The sequence below is a fragment of the Neolamprologus brichardi genome, chromosome 5 (assembly GCF_056152115.1).
Source record: "Neolamprologus brichardi isolate AB-2024 chromosome 5, ASM5615211v1, whole genome shotgun sequence".
Taxonomy (NCBI): domain Eukaryota; kingdom Metazoa; phylum Chordata; class Actinopteri; order Cichliformes; family Cichlidae; genus Neolamprologus; species Neolamprologus brichardi.
In genome coordinates, this window is record NC_142108.1 from 22,416,228 (window position 1) to 22,433,301 (window position 17,074).

The window sequence follows — 17,074 nt, forward strand, 5'->3', positions numbered from 1 at the left end:
GGTTTATCCTTCAAGCTCAGGTCCTCTACCAGAGGCCTGGGAGCTTGAGGGTCCTGCACAGTATCTTAGCTGTTCCCAGGACTGCGCTCTTCTGGACAGAGATCTCCGATGTTATTCCTGGGATCTGCTGGAGCCACTCGCCTAGCTTGGGAGTCACCGCACCTAGTGCTCCGATTACCACGGGGACCACCGTCACCTTCACCCTCCACATCCTCTCGAGCTCTTCTCTGAGCCCTTGGTATTTCTTGAGCTTCTCGTGTTCCTTCTTCCTGATATTGCTGTCATTCAGAACCGCTACATCGATCACTACGGCCGTCTATATATATATATATATATATATATATATAAACTTTTGAAGTTGCTTTAAAAAGCAACCTTTGTGGGATAAGAGATAATAGTTTTCTTTGTATTTTTCCCTTCTTTCATTCACTGATTTTCAGAAGAAAAAACAAGTTTGTGCTTCTGGACAGAAAGTGCTGCATTGATGTTTCATATAAATGCCGCATTTACTGTCACCATGTATTCTGACACAAAAGCTGACACTACTACATATTTTAAGCTGTTACTGCCACTTTAGGTACAAACTCTCAGCTGATGCTCATGTGAAAATGAATGTTTACATATTATTAAGAATGTAGCTAAACCTGTTGTACAAACAGCAAACTGAAAAACAGACACCTGTATTCTCACTGTGTGTTTTATCAGACTCTGAGCTTTATTAATACTCTTAAAATATGTATTGGTTAGTGTTCCTGCAAGCTTATTCCTTCTCCTGAAGGAAGCTAGAAGCAAGCACATGGCAATCACAGCAGAACAGTAATATTTTCAAACGCTTGCCTGTCAGATTTGCATCTGTTAAATGAACTGGAGCTCTTCATAGTGTTTACGAATGGTACGACACAGTAAGATTTTCTTGTGTTTGCATAAATTTCTCTGGCCTGTTGATGAGAAGGTGTTAAAGTGCCTCCCTGTGGTTGAGAAGTAAACTGGCCTATACTCATGTGTTTTATTTGCACTGTAGATTTTGTACATTTTTATGACTATACAAATAAAATGTTTATTGGAAGATGGTTAACATTTTTGTTTTTATTAATGCTTCTGGCTATTCGGTCATACTAATAATTTGTATTTTTCAAGAGAGACCTGAGTGTTCTTACACATTACAACTGTCACTCACTGATTATTAAGGAGCAAAGAGGTACAATTTCAAACGATTTAAATGCTTCCTTAAGAGCAAACACAATGACCAAAAAGAATTTTGCCATCCTTTGATATTGTCATTGATAATTCATGGTAACAGTTTCTGAAAATTTTTGGCTCTGGTACAGCATATTTTAGCTTTGCTCTGAATTCTCTAAAATATTTTAAGACTGAGGCACATACTGATCATAGAGTTTACATGTGTAAAATAAAAACCATCCTGGGGAATGATTATATAATATATTGCCTCGAGCCTAGCCCAGCCCTCACAGACCAAGATCCTTTTTTTTTCTTTCTTTTTTTTTGCCTGTCCCATTTGGTTCCAAGTAGTCACCGGGAGTGAGCTGGTACATACCTGAGCGCCCAGCCCCGGACACCAAGAACCACCAACGCACCGACCCCTGAGGGCATCAGTTACCGGCAGGGAGTGTGGTGAGGGGAGATAGGCCTTTGGAAGGTCTGGGAGTTCCCAGAATGGTGGAGTGTAAGACCCAACCATATATAGACACAGACAAACAGGCACACACAGACACAAACATGCATTCCCATCCTCATGCACACATATACAAATACTCAGCACTCACCCAATGTAGGGATAGACATACATGGACACTGTACACACAATCACACTCCCCAAACAAACTCTATACCCAAGGCCCAGCCAGAGCCCTAGCCCAAGCCCCCACACCTGCCACACTGGTGATGGCAAGCTACATTGTAGCCACAGCCACCCTGGGGCGCACTGACAGAGGCGAAGCTGCCGGACACTGGCGCCACCGGGCCCTCTGACCACCACCAGTAGGCAACGGGTGAAGTGTCTTGCCCAAGGACACAACAACCGAGACTGTCCAAGCTGGGGCTCGAACCGGCAACCTTCCGATTACAAGGCGAACTTGTACAACAACTCATCAACTCTTGAGCCATGATCGCTCTTAGAACACCCTCTAAGAGCAACCAGAGCCACTAACCAGGTTATGACTACAACCCCTTGGTTAAGCCCTCCAGGGATAACGTCCCTAGGGATTCCCCAGACGCCCTAAGCCCGTCCCAACCTCCACATCAACTACAATGGCGAAAGCGGGACCAAACCACGATCCCCCACCCCCGCTAGGTGATGGAGCCGATCAAAGGAGCCCAGAGGGATTGATCTAATGTGGTGGCAGAGGCTGTCTTGAGACTAATGTGATCTAGATGGTTTCTACATTGGCTAGAATTAAGACCAAGATCCTGAGCACAAAGAAAACATGCATACAGAGACCCCAACCGGCCCAAACATCAAAGGCACACTGTAAACATTCAAAACTGAGCAATTTTTTAAAATTCTTTTTTACATTTTGCCTGAGTTTCAGACTATAAGTACTTCTTTTGCATATGTTTTCTCAACTCCGTTTACAAGGTTTCTAACTCTAATAGAAACTCATGTTTGTACATTTAAATTGTACTCGTCAAACTAGATTCCAAAAATAAAAATAAATAAATACATTTAGATTTAAATAGGACACGATGTACCATCGCGAGATTTATGTCGAAACACAATTTGCTCTCTAAATAGAAACCGAACAACTGCTTCTCCCTATCTCATGAGGCGTTCAAGATACAGAAAGGATAGTGCAAAGGACTTTTCACCACGAAAGTAAAACGAGCTGCGCTTTATTATAGCTTCGCGATCAAAAGCTGAAGCAAAAAAATCTGCATGTATTATCTTATAAAGTTAAAATTATTGTGGCGATTACTGCTGAAAACTCAACCAGTGAGTCATTTGTGGTTTCTGGTCTCTGAACACACTTTGATCAAATGGTCACCAGAGGGCGCGCCATGCAGGTGAAAGTCCTACACTAACCACAGTACTTGAACACAGCGTTAAAACGAAGCGAAACCGATATCGCAAACTGAGAAGTTACTAGAGACTGCCGGCAAGTTCCATATACCTCCCCCTGTACTAAACTCTCTACCCAGGCAGAGTGTGGGTCTCAGCCACCGGGACAACATACATGCACTGAGTAATGCCATTATTAGCAACGTTCATAAGGGCAACAGATAGTTTGTGAAGAGGGGAACTTCCTCGTTGTGATCTCTCAGACTGAGCAGCCGGTAAGACATGCTAATAGTAGCAAAGCTATGCTACGCTGTGTTAGCTGCCATAAAACACCATTCAAAACCCACACGAGTTAGCATTACTTAGCTAGCGAGTTAACGCATAGAAAGAGTGGGAGTAAGACGACTTTTAAGCAAAATCTCGAGGAAACAAGGTTCAGTTGTGGCTCTTTTTGACAGTAGGATTTAAGTAATGGTTTGGAGAAAATGTCATGAACAGAATATGACTGTGTAACTGTTAGCGGCTAGGTACCAGATTAGCACATAGTTAGATGAGCAGGTTTGTTAATTTAGTGTGGGGTTTTTAACCTGAGGTTTAACTGATTTAAGTTAAGCCAGTGGTATATGTGAGTGGAAACTATTAGCTGCCATCAAATCTCAGTATTATTATTATTGTTGTTGTTGTTGTAGTAGTAAGGCTACAGAAGCTGAAAGTGAAAGTATTTTTATTGGTTTATGATTCTCTGACACTGTCTCTGTTACAGTAAATGTGATAATCAGGTTATATGTCATATGTTATATGTCAGAGCTGGGTGCAGGATTTCACTCTATACATTTTTGTGGACACAGTGTTAATTAATGAATTGGTTAAAAAGTAAAGGCATGTGGAAGAGAACATAAAGCACCACTGCAAGAAAAAAATGACTTCAACTTAATTAATTGTTTAATTGTTGTACAGTGTAACTAATTGAAATTTTGTTTAAGATTAGACAAGATATGTTTTATTGATTCCAGATTTGGAAAATTCTTTAATTTACAGCCCTGCCAGTGGCCTCAAACAAAAATAAGCCTCTGTGCACTGAGCAAAGCTATTTGATACATATTCTTGTTAGTCAATCTAAAATTGCCTGCATCTGAATGTGACTATATAGTGTTGGTAATTAAAATTACTCTTCTGATTTAGTGTTAATCAGGCAGTCTCGTGGCGTGCTTATGGTACAATTTTTATATTAAAGTGATGATAAAATATATACTACAAGTAGTGATTACTTTCAGTATATGGCTTGTTGTGACATTTTGTTTCAATAAAATAATTTCACACATTTTTTAGATTAATTGTCCGTTTCAGGCCAACACTGATGAATACAGTAACAAAATTAAAAAAACAAAATTCAAGCTGATCTTTAAACAATGATGGTATATGGCTGTTTTATCTTAACCTGTAGTGATGATAATTTATTATTAAGTTAAACCCTATAGGGTGTTGTGCTATGACTCTTGTCTGGGAATCATTGAGAAACGTTAGTAGTGGTAGATCCTAATAGTTTAACAAGTCATCGCTAACATCGGACCTGTCTTCTTCTGTGTGCAGAGCTACATATACACTGCCACACTCTTTCTCACATGAAGAAGCATCTTTGACAAAAAATATAGATACACGATTCTCTTGACTGACACATAAACAAAGCTGTGTGTAACAACTAATATATCAATTTCTTACTTTACAAAATTGTTGTAGAAACACTTGCCTCATTCAGCCACCGCACAGAGGTGGGGAGGTCCACATTATTCCTTTGTATGAATAGAAATCCAGTATTTTATTGATGAGTCATTTCAGTTACATTTGAATTGTCTGATGTTTTAATCCACATATAAACAACCATTACTGTATCATTTTAGGTAGGAGCCAGCAAGAAGACATGCCACCAAAACAGAAGTCCAAGTCCTGGGCTGAGCTGAAACAAGCTGGCAATGAATGTTTCAAGACAGGCCAATATGGCGAGGCCACAAATCTCTACAGCCAGGCAATCAAAGTGCTGGAGAAGAACAGTAAGTATTATAACCTGAGTGTGCATACACTTCACTAAGAAATGAGTGTGAAGTACGTTTTATGTTCCTGTGACCTTATTTGATATAAATCTGCATTTTCCTAGGGATGGAAATTGATCAATTTAGTGGTTCCAATTCCATTAGAGGTTCATGTTGTCTTCTCATTCGGTTCTCACTGGCTCCTTTGAGACTCACCACCATCATTAAGCAGCATATCCAAAAACATTAAATTCATGCAGATTAATTGCATGTGTGTGGTCAAATGTGTGTGCATGCTGGAGGTATTTCCCCTCTTTGTTGATCAGTATTGAGGTTGTTACTCAAAAAACATATTACACAAAACACTTTTCTTAAAAGAAATGCAGTACTTTGTAATGTAGTACTTCACTACTCCCAAGAGGAAGTAATTTGTTATAAGATTCTTTGCTCATAACTTTCATTACTTTAACATTTCACTACTGTAAAATGACCTGATAGTTACCAGTTAACAGTATAAACCTACTGGCACATTCCTGTTCCTTAACAAAAATCCCAATCCTAATGCAGACACACATACAGTCTTTCTCTTAGTATTCAGTTATGAACACAAGGCAAAGATGAAAACTAGCACAAGGAGACTTCACAGTGATTATGATTCTACTGTAGAAACATTACATTACTTTTGTGTTTCTCCATAAAAATAGAAGTAGAAACGGAGGCTGCAGCCTGACTGCTCATCTGTTTTTTACCTGTTGAAGTTCAGGGGTTGAGTTCAGGGGTTGGTATTTACTCAGCTTTAACATCACTCTGGGTCCTTGGCTAGCTTAGTGTTAGCATGCTTGCAAAGGGCCAAAGTTGTATTAGCAACATAATGCAGTTGTTTCTGTGCTGGATGTAGTTTGCACTCTCATCCTTTTGTGCAATAAAAATAAGTACATGCTGTAGACTGAACCGCTATTTTCCTCCTCTGGCACACAGATAAGCAGGATCGATAGGCAAGCAGACCAACAATTCCAAGGAATTGAATTATTGGGAACCTATTACTGGTTCTTAATTCCCATCCCTACATTTTTCTTCTTCTTCTTTTTTAAACTGGCATACAAAAAATTGTCCTGTGGCTCCATAGTGCAATACTGCAGAGTTTGCGCTATTGCGCTGGCAAGAGACAGTTTGCTTGTGGGTTTATATTAGGAAGGGCTTTTGGCATAAAACTCTGCCAAAACAAATATGCAAAGCTACCTGCTCTGGTGACCCCTTGTGAATAAGGGAGCAGCAGAAGATAGCTAGTAAAAAAGGTCTTAAACAATAAAATGAAACCCATATGAATGTAAAACCAATGCTCTTTTATTTTCTTCTTCCTTTCTATTGGCTCTGACTAAAACCTCTTTGGGGAAAATCAGTGTGTGTACGCTGACATCCTAAGTGAATATACTCAGTCTAGGTTGTCTCTCTATCTGCTTCCTCCACTTATGTGTGCAGAGCTGCACACATAAGTGCAATTAGTACTGCAATTAGTATTTAGTATTACAGTACAGGCAAAATGCTATAAGAATTGAGTGCAACATTAAATTGTATCAAATCCCTCTTCTTCCTCGTTAGTCGCAGTTTCAAACATGGCTATTGTAGCATCAGGGAACAGCAAAGCAGTTTTTGAGAATTGATGCCATGTTGCAATAAGTAGAGACTTAAGACTTAAAAATATTTTACAATGTGCTTGACAACATTACAATGCTGTGTTGTGTGATTTGTGTTTTCTGGTCATTTAATGAATGTTTTCTTTCTAACAGTTGCACATGTCTTCAGATTAATAGGGTTATTTGTTGTTTGACGATCTGCTCTTAAACACATCGTTTTCTTCCTGTTAAGGTAAAAGGAATCCAGAGGATTTGGCCATTTTGTATTCAAACCGTGCAGCCAGCTACCTGAAGGATGGCAACTGTGGGGAATGTGTGAAAGACTGCAATATGTGAGTGTGATGTTGCAATTTGGATTTCATGCATCTTTCTTTCCTCAAATCTTACACCCTGATTTTCTTATTTGGGGTGTTTGATTGTGTGAGAACATCCAACCTTGGGAATGTAATATAAGGGAGACGCTCAAGTACATGAAATAAAAGGAATGTTTTGTTATGTTACAGCTGTATATGGACTTCTGTACTTTTGTCCATTAAACTTATTGTTAAATTTTTAATGACGATACGTCCATTATCAAAATATTATCTAAATTAGGATTTTAACATGTTTTCTTTCAGGTCTCTGGAGTTATCCCAGTTCAATGTGAAGTCTCTGCTTCGTCGTGCTGCTGCCTCTGAAGCTCTGGAGCGTTATAGGCAAGCTTACGTAGACTACAAAACTGCTCTACAGATTGACTGCAACATAGCAGCAGCTCACGATGGCACCAACAGGTATGTTGTCTGTTAGCTAGCTGAGTGATGGTTATATTTTAGCTTACAATATAATATTCACCATCTCTGAGTTTCTATAGCTGCAGTACCTTAATACGAGCCTTTGCAATCGCACTGTGAACAATATCAACATATTGTGTTTGTATGGCATATTACTGCCAAGTAGACCAATCACAGTTGTTTCCGAGTTTGATTTTCCAGATCCAAATAAACAAATCTAACCAGTTGACACTTTACAATTTACAGTTTTGCAGAAATATCAGTACAGAAATATCTGTTTTAGGAGGTTTGAAAAAACAGATGGTTTATGCATCTTCTTGGTCTGTTGTAGGTTTTAAACACTGTTCGGTAATCCCCGTCCCCAAGAAAGAGATTATGAAACCATAATGAAAATACACAGACCTGACATTAGACCTACACATGAGTATTTGTAAATACATTCACAGAAGTGTCTTCACAGTATCTCTAATTGGCCAGCTCCATTAATTGAAGAAAAAGTGTGACTCCTTGGTTCCACAGTTCAAGAACAGAACCTGAACTTGTGGGCAGAAGCACAAAAAGTTTGTTTTTCAGCTTCTTCTCTGTTCACATTCTTGTCACTGTTGTACTGTTTCTCAGGATGACAAAGGCACTCACAGAGACAGACGGTCCATCATGGAGAGAAAAGCTTCCTCCCATTCCCACAGTTCCTCTGTCTGTGAAGGAAAAACTTGCCCAAAAGTCTGCAGGCAATGTCTCCCAACCAAGCCCAACACCTCAGCAGAATGGCACAACGCAAACAAAAAAACCTGGTACATAGATTTATGAAAAATTATGTTATTTAAAATTATGTTATTGATTTGAATTGACTGAGTTCCTTGTTAGGAACTCCTTGTCAAAGAGTTGACCAGCTTCATGAAAACATAACCATTCATTGGATTTATTTTAAAGTTACTTAGAGACAGAGCCACATTATCATATTCAAACTCTCTTTTTTATGCCCCCCACCTTTTCCTTACCTTCTCCTCAGCTCCCAGTGATAAAGAGATAAAGAAAGCTCAGGCCTTAAAAGAAGAAGGCAATGCCCTGGTGAAGAAAGGAGAGCACAACAAGGCCATAGAGAAGTACAACCAGAGTCTCAAACACAACCCTACAGAAGTCACCACCTACACCAACCGGTAAGCCTTGAGCATCAGCATCTGTGTCTCTGCAGTGTTGTATTTAATATTGCTCCAACGAATATATCAACCATCATATATTATTTGGTCCTGTGTTTTTGTTTGTTTATAAAATAAAGACTTTTACAGATTTAGCTAAATATAGCTTTGACAGTTATAAAAAAAACTGACTATATAAGAATAGTAATATGTTCACATAGGTGGATGATTTTAATATCGTTGAAACTGTGTTAAAGTGATTTGCATACCTATGAAAACTTTAAAGATGACATGGTATTCATAATATACATTTTAAGATTTTTGTTTTGATAACTTTTCTCTGCTTTAATATTCAGTTGCTTTATTTAATCAGGAGGTATTTGTACTATGTTGGGCAGTTTCGGTGTAATGGCCATTGCCTATTAACCCTGTTTTTTAGTGGCTGATGGAAATTTGCAAGCTGTAGCTTATATGGACTAACTGCTGTTGCACAGTAGATGAGTCATGTTTTTCTGCGTGACTAGACAAAAATGCTAAAATCATTAGCTCAGTACACAGATATTACTTTACACTTAAGTCTTTCCTGACTTTTTGACATGAGTAAACATAACACAGTAGCACTAGAAAACAATAACAAACACAAAATTAAATATTAAAGAAGTGCCGGGACTCTATTTCTCTGCCGCACTGTGACATGAATTCGGCCCCTTAGCTTGTTATATTGTCTTTGGAGGATCCTTGATGTGGATTTCTGACAATGAATGGTAAAGAATCAGTCGGAATCACATGATGGCCCTGGACTAAGATAAATATAAATTAAAAAGTAAACAAAAAACACTTTGGCTGGATATTATTTAAAGAGTTTGTTGAAATGAAGTTCACATTTAAAAATATTTCAGTAACAAATGAACAAATGAAGAGGCTAGAAAGCATTTAAAGGTAAAGTTTTAGGTGTGTCAGTCAAATAAAAGCTTAGACAAAAAAATGAATAATCTTGAAGAACCTGAAAATAAATACAAATTCAGATTCAGCCATTTTGGAGTGCTCTGATCACAGAGTGTTATACATGTAGTGAAGCATTTTAGATTAATAATTAATACATCATAGCAACATTATTGTTTGACTGGACCTTCAAATAAATAAAGATGCGCCCAGATGTTTTAAATGTGGTTTACTGTGTGTTGTGTGATTAGGGCGCTGTGCTACCTGTCAGTGAAGCAGTACAGAGACGCCATCAGAGACTGTGACGAGGCGCTGGTGATTGACAGCAACAATGTCAAGGCTCTCTACAGGAGGGCTCAGGCTCACAAGGAACTCAAGGTAAGAGCACGGGTCTTCATCACCGCGCTCCAGCTTCTGATTCCCACACAGCGCAATCAGACGTTAGTTTCAAAAGTGTCTGCAGGTTTTCAAGCTAAGCGACAAAATAAAAAGCATTTCCTGCCTTGATAATTACCAGCGTTTCCCCTGACAGTCTCTCCTCATTAGTAGTCAAAACACACAGAGGAGACAGTAAGCTCGGCACTCACAGCTACATGCAGTGAAAAGCTCATGTCTGTGTTTGGAGGTTTGAGTTGTCAAAAAGACGAAGAGAGTAGATTCTCCTTCATTTCCACCTCATATTGTTTAACGTGATATTTTACTAGACATCCAATTATCGGTGTCTCCTCTTCCATTGCCTTGAGTAACAGATAACCTGCCAGCGCAAGAAAACAAAAAGAGGGGGCGGGGGTGCAAAATAAACAAAGATTTATCATATATTTGCGTTATTCATGTGATGATGAATCTCAATACTACATCATTGATCATAGCTAGCACTATCTCAGCTGGGTTCAAGATCAGGTCACCTAAACATATGAATAAAAATAGTAGTTATTTCAGATAGAGAAGAAACAAGAAGGCATTGTCTACCGGTTACCCAGACTAGGGCACTAGTCACTCGTTCACTCTTTTTTTTTTTTTTTATTTAAAGCTCAGTCAATGCTAACCACCTAGTACCAGCTGTTCCTGTCTTAGTTGTGGGCTTTACATCATTCAGCTGGTTGCGCAGAGAGGAACTCGTTTTTTCATCGTTTTGGACGGCATTTTTTTCCCATTGTCACAAAGTACTAAAGGAAATGACTAGTTTTTTTGCTGGGTGACGTTTTGTATCTTGATCTACTTTGAGATGGAATTTAGAAAAAAATCCGTTTGAACATTTATTTTGTCATGTGGGATTACAGTCACATAAGTGTGACTGTAATCCCATTTTAATATTAAATGGTAGCTAAACAGAGGTGTATTTAAACACAAGAGAGCTTTCATTAGTCACTTGTTTACCCATGTTTAGTGTTTCCCATAGAAATAGATTGAATTTGTGAATATCTAAATAAATAATAAAGCACATATGCTTTGTGACAAAAAGTAATGGGACAGTTATCAACTTCTTCCTCATCCTCTACGGTCTTTGACTGAACCCAAAGGCAGTCGTCCTTGTTCTGCTCTGAATCTGGTTTGTGAGCCTCAAGACTTCCAAATAGGTCTCCAGAACAGAACAAGGACTACTGTTGCCTGATGCAGTCCAACGTGGTGGAATCAGACCCTGACCCGTCACAGGATGACAGTCGAGACTGCCACAACAACAGCAATCTGATCAGACTGTTCACGGGGAATCATGAGACAGAAAGTTCAGTTGATGCTCAGGTCCTATCAAAATAATGGCAAGGGGATCTTCTCAAAGTAAACTGATTGAGTTGTTTTCTCAGATGAATGAAAATTTAAAACTAAATTGCAAAATATATGCAAACTATAAGGCAGCGGGCAAGAGACATTATTATTTACTTGTTAGTTCCAAGCTGGTTTGTTTTTAGAAATGTTCAAGTTTAACTTGTGAGAAAGCACATACGTCAACTGTGGATGAAATTGCATTGCTCTGAACTGTGTTGATTGTTTTTATGCAGATATTGATCACTGACTCTGTTCTACTGAGGTGTTTTTACTTTCAGTTTCTCTGACCTTGTCAGCATTGTTTCATTTTTAATCTCAGAAACGTTTTGCCTTCTCCCCTGCAGGACGTCAGAGCCTGCGTGGACGATCTGAACAGTCTGCTGAAAGTGGAACCAAAGAACTCTGCCGCCTTGAAGCTCCTGCAGGAAGTGCAGAAGAAGAAATGAGGACAGGTCAGGGACTAGAGGCAGCAGTAAGGATGTGTCACTGCTCTGAGTGCAAGAAGCCAAAGTTATCTTTTTTTTTATAAGAATCATTTGGTGGATAATAGCAGAACAGTGACATGATTCTACTGTCTGTGAGTCCAAGACCAGGCCCGTGTTTCCCAAAACTCCTTCACTGAATTCCTGTTTGATGTGTTTACTCTCACTTGAACAGACATGAAGTTGGTCTCAAGGTGCTTGTAGAAAACCACATCAGCTCTGGATACTTAGAAATAATGTTGGAATAGGAATGAAGCAGCCTTGGAAATATTTCTTTTACCACGTTTAGCTTGTCAGTTTCCAATCATCCAGTATTTATGGTTATTTATTTTACTCACACACCTCAACCTGGTTCTGAGAATAAACGTTTACCATCGTCATTTGTAAAACTTGAGCAGGCAGTCAGCTATCATGAAGCTCCTGCTGGGTGCCAGAACTTAAATTTGATGTTAATGTATGTTTTGACAAATAAATTTACCTCAAGGGTATGCACCTAAGGATTTTTCCAAGACAAAAAAACTATGATCATATTCAAACCCTGTGAAACAGGTCAGTCAACAAGTTTACTTCGCTGATGCAAAATCTGAGATGCAGCTGAATTCTCCAAAAAATAAGCCAAGTTGAATCAGACATGACATAGAAATCTGAGAGACTACAGGAATAGCAAAGAGGGTGGCTCTGTGGGTAGGGTTGGCGGTTATTATCGGAGCTTGAGTGTCATGGTACCACTACACGGCCATAAATGACATGAGGAAGGCAAAAAAAAATGCCTTCATATTAGCAGGCTGAGGTCTTTTAGGTAACCTTAACTATTATCTTAAAGTTTGATGAATCCCAAAGTTTTGACAGAAACTGAAAGAGTCTTTCCTTAGAAATCAGTTGCTGTTGAGAAGCCCACTTTAGAGTTAAATCACAAAGCTTCTGTAAACACTGGTGATCATAGATGTAAAGTTTCAAGTTAACAGCCATTTCAGATGTTTTTACTCTCAGGTAGTGTACTTATTTATCCCATGTTTGGAGTACATGTTTCTGTTTCTAGGTCCTTTGATATTTATAATGTCCATGCCATATACGATAGCTTGCATAGATTTCCTCAGTAGAGTCTGATCTGGTTAACTTGTAAAGCAGTCATATGCCTGCAGAGCTGTTTGTGTGAGAGTTCAAGTAGCAAGCCTTTGCAGCATATCACTACAGTATGTATGCTTTGGATTTAATTTCCTGGAATAAAGGAAAACGTTTCTTTGCCATTTCTTCTTAATTACTCCGATGTAGGAAGGTTTAGTGATGCTGCAGATCTTGATGTCAACAAAAGAATTGCCTTTTTGTTTTTGTAGGCCAGCCCAGAAGTTCGTACTGCCCCGGTTCCTTCAGCCAAAACGTGATTCAGACTGTCTCAGGAAGTAGGCTCAGTGGGGATTAAAATTTTGTAATACCTGTACGTTTTGTACAGAATGTTGATCTTTAAAAGTTCATTACATGTTTGTGCTTTAAGAATAAGCAGTTGCGAGCCGTAAAATGCTAATGTTAGGACACAAACCAAGGGTGTTAAACTCATTGTAGTTAAAGGGCCACATATGGCGCAATTTGACCTGCAGTGGTCGAGAGCCACTGATAAATTATATTAGCTGACCTGCTAAAGATGTGAAGTCTGTAAATGTTCCAATGTTTTAATGAGCCATCAGTTTTAACAATAGTATTTTAGTTCACTGCTTTTGATCCATGCTGGTATCTCAGCAGTACGTTTTATTGATAAAAAATGTAGTTGTTATTGATCGAACTGTCACCTGACATGTACTGGGTGTGTTGGACCCATGTTTGACTCGCTTGCTATAAACAAACCTCACCAAGGTTGCTTATAAATTTAACGTCACACCACTAGGCTGTTATGGGGCATGTGAGAGCGTAGAAATTCTCAGGTGGCCGTCACCTCCTTGCACATTTTTACAAGCCAATGAAAGACTTGTTGAACGGGCTGTTTGATGGACGAGTCGTACTGGCTTTTTGAAACCATGAAGGCTTTGATGGTGACGACTCAAGAAAAGCTTTACTGAACAAAGTATGAAAATCTGTTAACCGCAGACCTTTTTTCAACATCTAAAAAAGAATAAATAAGATAATACATTTAAAAAAAACAAACAAAAAATGCACTGACTTTAAGGCAAGTGAAGTGGAAATAAAACATACCAACTCATTTCCAGGTTGTAAGACTTGTGCAGTCTGTTTATGGTTCAAATTATAACTAAGAGCAGAGTCCTTCTCTGGTTATCTGCATATATTATCACTGTCACCTATTGGACACCACATTCTTACTACTTTGCTTCATTTCATTTCTCTCTGTCCCAAGTGAGAGAGGTTGGCTTGATACTTTAGCTTCGGAACGTCGACTTGTTCCCCTTCTCTTTGACATATGCAGTATGTGAACCAAGTAGTAATGTCCTCACACGGGTCCTTATGTACAAAGTATTGCCTCATTCTGTGAACTTTCTATTTCATTGTAGATAGAGTAAAATTTCTTATTAACTTGCTGTAGCTTAGCATCTCCATCCTGACTAAAGTGCCTGTGTCCATCTTTCATCTGCTGAAGCTAAAATCATGTTTTTTGTTTTAGTGACAGCACCTCCACATGTATATCAAGTTATTCATTCAGGGAAACTTTGTGAAGCACATCTATGCTTGATCCTTTGTTTTATCTCACTGTTGTTTTTGCGGTTTGTTATTTTAGTTTTGTCACCTGCTTCTGTTTTAACTGCAAATAAATTTGAGGGGAATAAAAGATTGAGCATGCTCTACCTTATTTTAGTCTTTAAAATAAAATATGACAGCACTTGATCACTTTGCAGAGCATCAGATGAACATATTGGACATCATGGTTGTACAATAAGTAAGGAAAACCAACTACACCCCTACTAGCTTGGTAGTTATTAGCTTACCCCTTTAAGTGCTAAGATACCTTATTTTGTATATGTGTTGGTGTTGCTGCTTCTAAAAAAGAGGAATGACACAAGTGACACAGGTTTGCAGTTTCCCCCAATTTGCTAAGCTGACCAGCTGCTGCATACAACGTCATACTTACTGTAGGATTTGATCGTCTCATTGATTTATACAATCCTCATCCACAACTACACATGGATTTGCTTGTGTCTATGTAACATAAACAGCAAGAAGAAAAAAAAAGTTTTTTTTAATCTGGATGGCTTTGTGCAATCTTTTTTCAATATGACACTAATTATTAAACTTAAAATCTTTCTTGCCTACAAAATCTCGAATAATAAGGCCCCATCCTATCTTAATGACCTCATAGTACCATATTATCCTGACCAAACACTTCGCTCTCAGACTGGTGGCTTACATGTGGTTTCTAGAGCTTTCAGACGCAAAATGGGAGACAGCGCATAAAGCTTTAAGGCACCTCTTTTGTGGAACCAGCTCCCAGTTTGAATTCAGAAGACAGACACTCGCTCTGCTTTTAAGATTAGTCTTAAAACTTCCCTTTATTTAAAAAAAAAAAAAAAAAAAGATTCCAACAGTTATAGGCTGGATCAGCTTATCCTGAACCATCCTTTAGTTATGCTATAATAGGCCTAGACTGCTGAGAGGCTTCCCATGATGCACTGGATACTTTCTCTTCTTTGTGTGGGAAACTCTAGGAAGATCAGAACCTTCTGAAGTATTCACACCAGACTGTCTGGCACCAACAACCATACCACTTTCAGAGTCATTAAATTCAGCGGTCCCCAACCCCCGGGCCGGTCCCGGAGTCGTTTGATACCGGGCCGTGAGAGTTGAGGCTCGAGTGTGAAATGTATTGTTTTCAGGGTGTTTACCAGTTTTTAGCGTTATTTTTTAAATCGTTTTTATCGTTAACTCGGTTTCCCTGGGTCTTTTCCTGTGTGTTATGCATAAATCTTCTTTTTTTTGGTACCAGTACTGGTTTTATTTTGTTGTATTTATCTGGGACAACTTAAAGGCCAGTCCGTGAAAATATTGTCAGACATCATCAGCATAGTTGGAGAGATCAAGTGTGTCTGAATCTTTGTGCTGTCCCAAAGGATGCACATTTTGGCAATCTTTTTTTTTTTTTTTTTTTTTTTTAAAAAAAAACAAAGATTAGCATGTTTTATAGTTAAATGAAAACATCGAATTGATGATACTACGCCTTCCATTTGTTATGTTTGGAGGTTTTCCTCCTCATCTGTACACACAAGTCAGCCTGAAATCGAAAGTGCAACCAAGAAATTGAGATAAGTGCTGTTTTTGTTGGCAGCACACTCAGACATGACTCCTTCCCCAGATCCGGTCCAGTTCAGTTCAGTCAGGCAGGAGAGAAGCCAACAACTTCACTTAATTATAAAGCACTTACAAAGAACTACAGCAGCTTGTCTTTCCTCTCAACTAGTTTTCTAAAAGAAAAAGAAAAGTATCTGTCAAATCTAATAGTGTTTCCTGTGAACTACAGATAAAAAAAAAAACAAAACAAAAACAGGTTGGCATTTTGCAATGCAGTCGATAAAAAAATTAAATAAGGTTCACAGACAAAACCGTTCTTTATCAGGCCTGACGTAACCTTTAACACCTCTTTACCTCCTAATGTGTCTCATTATGTTCAGCTTGACTAACTAACTTTAGTAATTCCTGCATATTTGCAGTTTTACCAAATGACATAGTTCTGGGCACAAAACTAATGGTCTAATATCTCCTGCACACAAAGAAAGATCCAGAAATCCTGCATAGCCCTTAATTAATAGATGTACAATGCTCAAGTAGCAGTTAACCATCATCTACATTCACACCACTCAATCTCTCCCCGCTGAGTGTGCGCACAATAAAATATTCAGAAAGACAGCACATCAAAGTGGATTCAACACTCGGAGACTGAAAACGAGCTCAAACAGATAAAAATACAAAAGACTCGAGCAGCCAGAGCCCGATATATTCAGGGGGTGTTTAGAGGTAGTGCAGACTATGAGCTGCACACCCGATGATCCATCCTCTACTTAATATTGACATTTTCAGCTAAATCTGCATTTCAAAAGAGCACTGCTGCCATAGTCAGTCCTGAGAAAACGTATATATAAAAACATGTTAAAAATTACAAGTGTATCTGAACCTGCGTCATGCTCATATAGTCAGATATTTCAGAGTTACAAGTTCACACATCACTTTATCTTCACATCTGTGATGAATCCGTTTAGGATCATCAGTGAACCTAGCCTAGCATAGATGTCCTTGGACTGCAGGATGAAATCGGAGTACCTGGAGGAAAACCACACATGCAACTCCACAGAGAAACCAGTTCTAACCAC

General features: G+C 38.7%; 1 protein-coding gene across 1 annotated transcript; it reads left to right on the forward strand.

Annotated features, from left to right (window-relative positions):
* Positions 1-3,069: 3,069 nt before the first annotated feature.
* On the forward strand, positions 3,070-14,559 carry tomm34 (translocase of outer mitochondrial membrane 34). Its single transcript, XM_006783017.3, has 8 exons — positions 3,070-3,291; positions 4,915-5,064; positions 6,910-7,009; positions 7,295-7,447; positions 8,066-8,238; positions 8,457-8,604; positions 9,777-9,903; positions 11,634-14,559. Exons 2-8 carry the CDS (start codon positions 4,935-4,937, stop codon positions 11,733-11,735), a joined length of 933 nt encoding a protein of 310 aa, XP_006783080.2. The 5' UTR covers positions 3,070-3,291; positions 4,915-4,934; the 3' UTR covers positions 11,736-14,559.
* The last annotated feature ends 2,515 nt before the right edge of the window (positions 14,560-17,074 follow it).